The following is an 11,389-nucleotide window of genomic DNA, read 5'->3' as shown; positions in this document are numbered from 1 at the left end:
TTTAACTAGTTTGAGATGTAAGTTGATCCACAGAGTCTGACAGTAAGACAATGATCAGGGTTAGGTCACACAGACAGGCTGAAATCTTAGAACAATCACTTAATATTCCCCCCTTAGTAGGACATCGCGCTAAGATGGACACGAGGCTCTGGTTCAGCTCAAGCTGCCACAACGGGCTCTAGTAATATTGGCTTCAGACGGTTTAGTTTTTGCAGTATTTTAGCTGTTTGGCGCCATCATGAGGACAAATGCAACTACAGCAACCCATGTACAAAAACCATTTAAACTCAATAGTTTGTGATCTGTTGTTTATTGAAAACGTATTTCACAAAAATTTACATAACCATTCAGTGGGAAAAAACAAAAACTAAAAAACAAGCTTAGTACTATGTACAAGGAATTTCTGCCCCAATCGTTTGTGTGTTTTATTTTATTTTTTTAAACATTAACCCTTAAGAAATTACTCAAGACACTGAATGATTAAGAGATTCTCAATCTGTTCATTCATCAATGACCTATATCCCATTGCAAAGAGAGAGCACTGAAAAATCTGGACTTCAAAAAAAAAAAAAAAGAAAAGAAGAAAAATAGTTCTTCCAGGATATGTTCAGAAAATACAATTTAAATTACCAGCAAATAAATAGATATCAACTATGGTGGGTTCATTACATCAAAAATGCCAACTATGTAAACATGATTGGTTAACAAATGAGACAAAACAGTTTTCAGGGCAGGACACATCGTAGCAGGGCAGTGGACTGATACAGTCAGCTTATCTACACCTCTCCCAGAGAGGCAGGAAGTAGAGACTGGCCTGAGACAGCCAGGCTCTAAATGAGAGTACATGCCAGAGGTCTACAGGTTCAGGAGCTGTCTTTTTTGCTGCTGTTGCTATTATTACTGCTACTGCGGCTGCTTCTGCTGCTGCTGCCCCTGCTCTTGTGGTAGAATGCGAAGAACGGGTGTCGGAGGGCTTGCTCGAGACTGAGGCGCTTAGCTGGGTCATACTCCATCATCTTCTCTATCAGGTCAAAAAGCTGCTGGTGGTCTTCGCGCTTTGACATCATGTAATGCTGATGACATAACAAAAAAACAAAAAAAAGAGAAAAAAAGAATGACAACTGTTAATCAGTTTCTATGGGTTTGTTACTAAAGTCATTGCTTATTGCTTTAGAACAACCAATATTTTACAAATTAAAGAACACAATCGGGATAATTTGACAGACCTGAGAATGTTGATTTTAATATTTTTCGATAAAAAACACGTCTCCACCTCTCACTTTCAGTCTCTCCATCACAGTTATTCTTACCTTGAGGGGTTTGCAGTGTTTCTTGACATATCTCCCAGCAGAGCTATGTACATCCCAATCCAGCTTGTTCCGGTGAACATATCGCCGTTTTCTGCAGAACATTTTTGTTTTTAAAGTCAATTCATTCGACATTGTCAGTTCTTTATATAAACATACATAATCACAATTTATATAAGTTCTAGTTCTAAGTAAATAATTTTAACAAGCAGCTTTTTCAAACAACTCTTACTTTGTTTTCTCCAGGAGGTTTGTAGGGATGGGGCCCAGGACTCGCTCCATCATAGCAAGATGCTCTTTGCTGTCATGTGTCTGAATGAGGGAACAATGTGACCTGAATTAGTTCAATGTCATGCCAAATGGCAGGAGCATTGTGCACCTGCTCTGTACTGTTACCTACCTGAAAAAGAGTACTTCCCAGATAGTACTCAATGAGTATGCAGCCTACACTCCAGACATCGCAGGAATGATCCCACCCTAGATCTGAAGGACACCATGTAAAATCATTTAGTCACCACCCCAGGGGTTGTCTCAAGCTTCAGCATGGTGCTTAAAAACAGCTACTTACCTAAAATGACTTCAGGAGCACGGTAGTGACGTGTTGACACCACAGAGGTATGATGCTCGTGGTCATATGTGGCGTTACCAAAGTCAACAATTTTCACATCTGGATTCCTCAACGTTCGTTCATCTCTTTTCTGAGAACAAAATACAACCATAAAGCTCACACAGCTGCTCCCACATATAATATTTCACCTTTTACCAGTATTTGATATCAACGAAACCTTACCATTTCACGATTGTACTCCATATCATATTCTGACTCTATGAAGAGAATATTCTCAGGCTTCAAGTCTGTGTGCGTCAGCTTGTTCTTATGCAGAACTGAAAGACAAGATCACATTTTAAAAAACAAAACAATTTTAACCCTTATCTTTTATGTTATCATACTGAGCTTTCTGCACACAAACAGAGCAAGTATTCATTACTTACATCGCACAGCTCGAATAATCTGGTAGGCCATGTGTCTTATGTGGTCAATGGGGAAAGGCTGGAAGTTGTTTTCCTTGAGGAAATCGTATGTGCTGAGCCCAAGCAGCTCAAAAGCAATACAAATGTGACCATTAAAGTCAAACCAGTCCAGCATATGAACACAAGCGCTTAATGGGAAAGGAAGGAAGAGAGGATGTTAATATACACAGCATGTAGAGCTATATAAATCTAAGTATGTTGTCATTGCTGTGTGATAATAACTTACTATCGCCTATCATTGTCGAGAGAATTCAGCTGTTTAAGGACCTCTACCTCAGACAGAGCTGCCTCTCGGTAGCGGTCTATATTTTTAATGATCTTCAGAGCCACTCGAGCCCCATCACTGAAACAAAAGGAAATACAGGACTTTATATTTAAACCTACAAGTATACAGCAGTAAATGAACACATTACATTAACAGGAACATTTTTCCTTTTCTTTCCAAGCTCCTTAGACTTTCCTGATAGTACTTACTTTGAATGATCAATGCACTCTGCGACTCTCCCAAAGGCTCCCTCTCCTAGAGTACACACAATCTCATCTACAGAAAATAAAGAGTAAAAGTTAGACACCTAGCAATGACAGTAGAAAACTGACCGTTTCCTGGTTCACTGCCTGATGTTACATTGCTCTGTTTAGCTACACTACAGTAAAAGTCTTCTTAAGACTGGCATAAAACTCAGTAAATGTAACACTGACAATCAATGTCTAAACCAAAAATGTAAGTCTACTGGACCAAATATTTCAGCCTCTAAATTAATGTTTGGAAATAAAAACCAGACAACAAGAGAGTGAAAGAGACAAAGTGTGAACAACAGTAGAAAGAAAAGGTATATAATTCTATACATCTCGCTCTTAGCATGTCTCCACTGTGATAGATGAGGTGACCCTCGTCATCATCCTCAAAACTCCTGGATCTTTTCCTGCGGTGATGGCTCCTCCTCTGCACCGGAACCGCCGCAATCCGCCATCACACCAATAACCCATCAGCCAGCCAGCACCAGGCCACCACAATGCGACATCGCCATTCATTCAACCGGACCAAGGGGGGGAGTTGTAGGGGTGGATAGATTCAGCCCGTTCAGTAACACCATCAGGCGAATGGACGGAAGGACGGAGCAGCCAAATTCAAATTCAGCCCCGTCAGAGAAATTGGGCGGCAGCCACCACATAGTGTGTGTTACAGAAGAAAAACATGGCAACAAGATTTACAGATGAGAGACTTTCTCAAAGTAGTACAGAAAAAAAACTAAACTTGATTACAGTCTTTCTACATGTAGCTCTTTTTAACTCTTCGGATACAGCTTTACCATTTACCATCACGTCAAATGACTGCCCACTATGATCACAGCAACAAATAATGAGTCCACTTTTCTCTTGCAAAACTACACTCACAATCCATTACTTCCCGAGGCCCCCCCCCCCAAGCCCCATACGTTTCATTACTGGAAATCATGCTTAATAGTAAGGAGTAGGACACACGCACAGATACAGAAAGACAAAGAAATGGGTGTTAAGCATTGGCTAAACACCAGTGGTAATGATCCTTTCATCTTGGTGGTATAGATAGGAAGGGGCGGGGGTAGAGGGGAGAAGGAGGTTCCCGTACCGAAGAGGACATGTGGCGAGAGTGGCTCCGCTGGCGCCTTCTATCATGGTGCCTACGGCTACGGCTGCTTCGCCTGCTGCGACCGCTACGTGCAGAGGACTTGCTGTAGTGGTGCCAATCGCGGTCTCTCTCCTTGCAGTTGCTTTCATGGCTGTCCTCGTCACAGGCCATGTCCCAGCTATGGTCCCTTTCTCGAGAGTCCAGTCTCTGGTTCAGATTACGGGTCTCTAGGTAGTGCCTGCAGTCAAACAAACGAGAACACAAACAGATGAAAAACACGCATAAGGGCTCAGGTAAGAACAGTCCAGTTCCTTGTTTGTGATCAAGCTCTAAACTGAAGACTGGATGTGAGAGTGCTAATGATACGCTTATTGCCTGACACCCTATCCAGGAGCCTTTTATGTAACATTTGGAATTAGCAACCTACTGGTTTACAGCCACCAAACACCTCGCATCCTGTTCAATAAGGGGTTCAACTAAAGAAAGCAAATTTATTCATAGATTCATCAGAAATACCCCAATCGCAAGTTGGCAAAGCAACATGTAACACCACACTTCTGGGCAATTTTTAACATTTATACAGCTTTTCATTGGCAGCCCAAAGCACGTCCTCTTAATAAGGCATTCACCTTGACAGAGAGCCACATTGGCAGAGTTCAAGTGCAAGACATTGATAGTTGATGGTGCGAAATATAATCTGCGATTCCACACCTGTGCATCTTGGAAGCTGGTAGTCAACACCTTCATGGTACCATTTGAGCCAATAGAAAATCTAGTGTTAGAAAACTCCATTTATTCCTTGCATAATTGTTTACTTGCATATACACATACCTTACTTGCCATTTCCTCAATAAGGCTGAAAGTTTCCACTAACTTGGAGCAAACTCCCACCCAGCATGTGATTTTAGCACCTAAGCATCTAAAAAAGACCAAGAAACCCTTCGAGCCTTAGCACCCTGGTGGTGTCAAGTGTCTTCCAAATGAAGTCTGCCTCTCTACAGAATTAAAATTAGAGTAGATCTGGAAAACATCTAATGTAACCTTATGAATCATCATGCATACTCACAAAAAGCTGGGAATAGCAAAACAAAAGTCTCCAACCCACTTTGAGTTTTGTGTTATTGAAAAAAAAAAACCCAAAAAACAAACAGAATACTGACAGTTTAACATCCACATTTAGAGTGTTACACATGGTTGTCTATGACACATGAATCATTTAAAAAAAAAGAAAAAAGAAAAAACGAAGTTCATGGCACCAGCAGCGGGGAGGGATGTGCAATGTAGCATAAGTATCAAATCACTGATTTTGCCTGTTTATGGAAAGATGTGGCCTGTGACAAGCATTGCCATGAAGGTTGAAACGCTGTAAACATGACCTTGGTGAACATGACCTTGGTGAACACATTAAGTAAATGAACACTGAGTTTAAGTGCTCATTATCCATTTGTATTATGGAGTATGCCTGTACAAGACAAAAGACCCAGGGTGTTCCAACAAGCTGAACAAGCAGAGCAAAGTAAATAAACTGTAACAAGTCACCTTCAAGTACTCCACCCACAGTCAACACCAATTCCCCTGCTCATCAAAACAAGAGTTTACAGGGCTTCTAACGCAATATGCCAAACCATTACTTCCAGCTCTAGATTGAATCACACACCATTGCAGGCCTTCATTCAAATTGGCTCAAGTTTGATTAACGTATAATGTAAAAAATATCCTGTGTACAATACATTCAGTAAGCATCCAGCTCAGCACCTACTCCTGTCTACCAGCAGTTACAGAGACAGTGAAGACTTGCAGTGTTACAAAAATATATTTACATAAATTTGTCAGTTATGAAAAAATAAACCGCTATAGATTAATACCAATTTATCCTCATTCAAAATGGGCCTTTAGGGGTTACTACACATAAGCACTATTTGTCCACATACTGTCAAGCAGTCCTGTTATTTAGAGCCATTTGATTAAAGAGTGAATTTATATATCATGTTGGTGGAAGGAGAAAATCTCTGATGGACATCCTTTTATTTTTAAATGCAGGAAAAACCTTTAATGGTTTGTAAATATACTGCATCAGCCACATTGAGTAGGCCGGTATTGGTTACTTGTCCCATATCGTGTTTTTGTGCTTCTCATAACTTCACAGCAGCACAAATTGACTCATCAAGTACTGGTTGAAGGTAGATTCATTTTTATTTTTAATTACAGCTTATCTTCACAGTTAACAGTTTTCCCCCAGTGTAACACTGTGTAACAACTACGCTTTTTTGTGTCAAGATATGTACAGGTATTTTTAGCATTCGTGCTGATCGAGCTTCCCGGTTCAGGAGCTGTATATTTGGTTCTATGTTCTATTTTTTTTTTTTTTTTTTAAAGACCACTCAATTAAAAGTTTACTATCAACTGTTGCAATCATTATGCAATGCTAGATTATACAAACAGTCTTTCCACAAAACATAACTTCTGCCACTAGAGGTCTCTCAAAACAATAACATCCAGTCTGATGACCTTGTGCAGTAGCAGGGGATCATTTTGTCTTTACAAGTCCCCATGAAAATCTTTCCAACATGAACTTTGTTCACAAGTGAAGTAATGTATTACAGGTTTTACTCATGTTAGGTTTAGTTGGGTCAGACACCCATCATACCAAAGATTAGCTACACGTGTCGTTGCTAATGTTTGACACACCTGACAGGCAAACCAATTTAAATGCAGTTACGTAGTATAACAGTATCAGTTTCACTGTGTTTAACGATTGTTTGAAATATGTGGGATACTAGTAAATGAAAAATATAACACTATTGGACCTCCAAGACATGTTATAGAATTTGAATTGGTATCCTATAAATGCTGACAGATATTTACCCCTCGTAGGTCTTGTGGTGTCGGTGAGTTCTTCGAGATTTGTTTTCTCTTTCACTGCTGTGTGAATCTCGCCTCTTTCGCTTACGACACTCCATCCTCTCTTCCCAGCTGTACTCATCGAGCCAGATGCCAGGGGAGCGCATTCGCTTTGAGTGGCGCATCTGGAAGACATGATGGGTAAAGATAATTTAAAAAAAGAAAACAAACAAACAAAACACGTCAATTGGGTAGAACGGAATTCTACTCAAACTTCAGAAAGTGTTAAATCTGGTTATTTATCATCTAGTGCACTGTATCCTATTGGTCCATGGTCACATGACCTCAGCTACAGGATAAACAGCTTCCTAGAAAGAGCCTTTATCCTGCTGGCAGACATCCAATATCCTGCATTACACGTGAATGAAGAAATTGTAGCTGAAATGTAAGTACTAATGACTAAGCAAATAACGCTGAAATCATTAACATAGATTTAACACTGAAGAACCTTAATAGGAATTTAATTTCTAGAAAATTATGTGAATATGTTCTGAATTCAGCTTATAGTGAGCACTGATTTAAACTTTTTTTGTTCTGTTCATGTAACCGTAAATCAACACCCTACAACAACAGCCACATTAGCAACCTGAACATAGGACCCGAGCCTTTATTAACTATTATAGTCACATTTTACGTAAGCTGTTCGGGGTAAAAGACAAAACAGGTAAATGGACAATAAGAAAACTAAATTTCGCCTAGTTTAAGGGGATTTATCAAAAATATCAAATATTTCATAATATGTGATGTTTGCTGGGTAAAGACGCATTAATACAACTGCAAAGCCCCAACAAACAAGTTCTGAGGCCGAACGTGGACGTATGGTCGACGTTTTCACAATGACCCGGTAACCGCAAAGGGCCTTTAAAGGCTCCACGTTGTCCATCTACCACCTGCGTTTCTCGCTTGTATTTGCACAGACTGTAAGAACTTTCAATCAAACACAATCAGAAACTTTTGTTTATTGCTTGTGTAAAACTGCTTAGCAGTGTAGGGATAAAGCAGCTTAGCTGCAGTTAGCTTGTATTGCACACGTCGAGTACTTCAACTACCGCGAATGGTACTTTAGCAGGCTAATTTCATTGAAATAAACATTACATTACTATCTGATCGTACTTAAGAGTGAGTAACATTGTAGAAAGCAGCGCATCATATTCGGTTCAGCCAGTTAAAACATTTCCGAGGAGATGGCAGTTAATAATCAGACACGCAACTACCATGTTAGCAAGGCGTCGACTCTTGTAGAAGCTCAAGAGCAAACGCCAGCAGTAAAAAATACTCAATGACTGAAAAAAACCGGACCAAATAGTAATTTTCAGAGACAGGAGAATTCGTCTTACCTTTATTTCACAGTTACAAGTTATAAAGCCGATACTTTTGCGGCTGTGTGGAAAAATACGGACAAAGAAAGCGGAAAAACGGACCGTCCAGCCGTCTTCAAAAATGGCGACCTTCCGTAGAATCCGATGGAACTTTCTAAAACACATTCCATGACGCAATGCACAATAACAACGCCTATCGCAATGCCTTCTGGGACTTGTTGTTCTACGCTGAGTCTTTCAGACAGCCCACAACGAATTAGTTTTCCTGAACTATGGCGCAAAAAAGAAAAAGAAAAACATTTTTTATGATCATAATAATTGTATTACTTAAAGAATCCAATGTTAAATAATAAACAGCTATTTCAGGGTGTTTTTAGTATCTTGCCTTACTTACTAGGAAATAATTTTATTTTGATTTTGCAGTAGGAACAAACACAGCATCTTTCAAATGTTTTATACCCATATATACTTTTGTCATTCCTGTTTTTATGCTGAACTTGGTTGTTACCACTCCGTTTTATTATTGTTTTTGTGCTTTTTCAAATATAATAAATAGATCCTCTTCACTCCTCTCCGCAATCTGAGTGGAAATGATACTTTCTCCATATGACAGGAATATTTTGAAAGGGTTCTGGGACAAAAACATCCAAGTGAATACACTGAACGTTATCTTTTATATTATGTTGAAATCCAAGCTAGCCTAGCTAGGCTCAACCCCGCCTGGCAGGTTGCGTTCAGGGCACAAATACTCATATCGGCGCTTTGAATTGTGGGTAAGACATGTCTGCGCCCTGTCTTGTTTCCTGAAAGCACCTTGCTTACAGTGAATATCTGAATTATCCAAAGGCTTTCTAGCTGCAAACCGGCTTGATTCCAACACGCTGTGAACATGTCGGAAAATCCTCAGAAGAAGATCACCTCTGGAAATGGGCTGACAAAAGCGGTGATTGCTGAAATGCTGCTGCAGAATTTCGAGAGATTGCCTGACATTGATCAGAAAGTCTTCAGCTACGGACCCTTGTATCTGGGGGGAAACGCCGGACTTGCGGGACTGATATCCAACAGCTTGTATCGCAGAGCTCTGAACGTCAGACAGGCGCCCATCACCTCCAGCCTGCCCATGGCCGTGCTGCCCTTCCTGACAACATGCGCCCTGTACAGCGCAACCGTGTCCAACCCGCTCCTGTCCGGTGACCTCAACTGTCCCATGTGCTCAATAATACGAGGTGCACTTGTTGGTGTGATCGGTGGTGGGGTGTACCCCATCCTCCTGGCCTTACCTATGAATATTGGCCTTGCTTCCAGGTACAGCACAGCTCCAATGCCAGAGAAGGGCAATATGATCCGCTACTGTGTGGAGATCTCCAGACCGGTCTTGAGGAGGATGAGGGCAGTTTTAGTCCTCCAAGCTTTCTTCGGCACCTACCTGGGATCCAGGCACTATGAAACATATACCAAACTGGCCAGGATAACATTTGGCCCAGGTGGAGAAGAACTCAAAGACTAAATGCACTGAACTATAAATAAACACATTCATTTGATCTTGATCGCTGTTTCACATGGTATATCCCAATGCCTGAGATTGTCATGGTGGAAATAAATGTATTTGACGTATCTGTTCTGAAATCTTTTCTGGTTCGCCCTGAATATATAAATTGTTATGTTTGCACTACCCACTATATCTTCTTTAAAATTAGAGCTGAACCAATTAATTGAGTAGCTATTTAATTACTTGTGCAGATTTTCTACATGTCTTTATTTTATTACACTTGAAAACATTGAGCTTTGTACGGCTCTGAAATGTTCTAATGATTCTACATTTAAATCATGCAGACAAAATAAAGATTTTGCCTGTCAGTATAACTTTTTCTACACAAAACAGTAGTTGAAATGCAGGTTCATATGAGCTGCATCTAATCATAATTGTTTGCATTTAATCACCAAATATGCTTGTGGAAGAATTTACAGAAAAGATTTAAGTTTGTTATATTTGATACATGAGTTTTTGAGAATTCTGCATCATCAGTGTGCGTTTTCTTTTTCACCCTAAAAAAGCTAAATAAATTGCACAATACATTTTAAAGCAATAAATAGACTCTGATGTTGGATTTTTAAAGCCAATGTCAATTCAGACTTATTAGGTAGTAAAAACTTCTGATATCCATATACAGCGATGTGTAGAAGTTCTTCATAGAGTCCTATTTAAAAAAAAAAAATCGACCTACTTCCTGCTTCTATAGGAATTAATTAACCCTATAAAAGCAGAAATTTGCTGGTCTGTAGCATTCAAAGCCACAATCTCCCCAGGAGTGGATGTCTCAGCAAACTAATTCAAAGGTCAGACTGTCCAATGCTCAGCACAATTAAAAACAGCATGAACATGTACAGCTTGTTTGCAAAGTTGCCTCTGAACAAACCACAAGACTTCTGAGATTATGTCATTTGACCAGATGAGATCAAAGCGGAGATGTTTGGCAGAAACCAAACAAAGTATATCAGCATTAACATTCATACCAGCTGTCAAACACCGTGGTGGAGGGGTAATGACCTGGGCAAGCTTTACTCAATTGATTCTCATTGATTAAAGCTTGGCTAAAATTGGATCATAAACAGGACAATGATCCCAAGCTGGGCAGCAAATCTACAACAGAAAGGGTGAAAAGAAAAAAAAAAGGTGTTGCAGTGACTCACAAGACTAGTGGTAATCTGATAAACTCTGATGACACCATTTCTGATTTACTACATCCTGTGCTTCCTATATTAGGTTCTATAAACCAGAGAGTCAGTGACGTAGTAGCGTATCTGTCTCACAACCCACCACAAAAAAACAGGTTATTGCCTGTAAAATGACAAATGTGACCTTGACCTCGAGTACAGTTTGGCTGAGGACTGATCGTGTGTAAATTTGATTAAATTGTGACCAATAGTGTAGGAGGAGAAGCATTCCTTGTGAGTAGTGGACAGACGGTTGCCTTGTCATGGCATAAGAATGGCACAAGTTCATCAATCCACTGACAACAATGGCTAAAAATAAGTTTGCATATTAAAAGATACTCGTTAATCTATGACAGGCCATTATCAGCTTAGCGATGTATTATTCATGCTCACTTTCCTATTTTTAGTGGGTAGATACTGCTGCTGCACGAATTTCCATAGTTAACTGTTATAGCCATGTTATGAGTGAATGAGTACCCCGGTTTCTCTTTGAGATACCTTGACCA

General features: G+C 39.9%; 2 protein-coding genes across 3 annotated transcripts; one reads left to right on the top strand and one right to left on the bottom strand.

The window, feature by feature from the left end:
* Positions 1–291: 291 nt before the first annotated feature.
* Positions 292–8,343, bottom strand: clk4a (CDC-like kinase 4a). 2 transcript variants are annotated; one of them, XM_003455179.5, is made up of 13 exons: positions 8,187–8,343; positions 6,814–6,974; positions 3,949–4,186; positions 3,186–3,282; positions 2,814–2,880; positions 2,566–2,682; positions 2,301–2,467; positions 2,098–2,192; positions 1,876–2,005; positions 1,708–1,790; positions 1,540–1,619; positions 1,311–1,401; positions 292–1,073 (listed from the first exon to the last, which is right to left on the bottom strand). In XM_003455179.5, exons 1-13 carry the CDS (start codon positions 8,331–8,333, stop codon positions 864–866), a joined length of 1,683 nt encoding a protein of 560 aa, XP_003455227.2. In that variant the 5' UTR covers positions 8,334–8,343; the 3' UTR covers positions 292–863. The 2 variants fall into 2 exon arrangements, with proteins under 2 accessions (XP_003455227.2, XP_019222623.1); XM_019367078.2 differs by lacking the exons at positions 3,186–3,282; positions 6,814–6,974; positions 8,187–8,343 and having other exon boundaries at positions 3,949–4,088.
* Positions 8,344–8,883: 540 nt separating this feature from the next.
* Positions 8,884–10,007, top strand: tmem126a (transmembrane protein 126A). Its single transcript, XM_003455180.5, has one exon. The coding sequence runs from the start codon at positions 9,058–9,060 to the stop codon at positions 9,673–9,675; it is 618 nt and encodes a 205-aa protein (XP_003455228.1). The 5' UTR covers positions 8,884–9,057; the 3' UTR covers positions 9,676–10,007.
* Positions 10,008–11,389: the final 1,382 nt, after the last annotated feature.

Source organism: Oreochromis niloticus, linkage group LG2 (assembly GCF_001858045.2).
Source record: "Oreochromis niloticus isolate F11D_XX linkage group LG2, O_niloticus_UMD_NMBU, whole genome shotgun sequence".
In the NCBI taxonomy this organism is placed as follows: domain Eukaryota; kingdom Metazoa; phylum Chordata; class Actinopteri; order Cichliformes; family Cichlidae; genus Oreochromis; species Oreochromis niloticus.
This window is presented reverse-complemented; position numbering and strand designations above follow the sequence as displayed.

What these genes read in the sequence shown, in the direction of transcription:
- tmem126a (XM_003455180.5), top strand. Translation starts at nt 9,058, where the DNA reads ATGTCGGAAAATCCTCAGAAGAAGATCACCTCTGGAAATGGGCTGACA.
- clk4a (XM_003455179.5), bottom strand. Translation starts at nt 8,333, where the DNA reads ATGTGTTTTAGAAAGTTCCATCGGATTCTACGGAAGGTCGCCATTTTT. An exon ending in TGGAGTACAATCGTGAAATG is followed by an intron (nt 2,006 to 2,097) that starts GTAAGGTTTCGT and finishes TTTTGTTCTCAG; the next exon opens with AAAAGAGATGAACGAACGTT. An exon ending in AACCTCCTGGAGAAAACAAA is followed by an intron (nt 1,402 to 1,539) that starts GTAAGAGTTGTT and finishes AATGTTCTGCAG; the next exon opens with AAAACGGCGATATGTTCACC.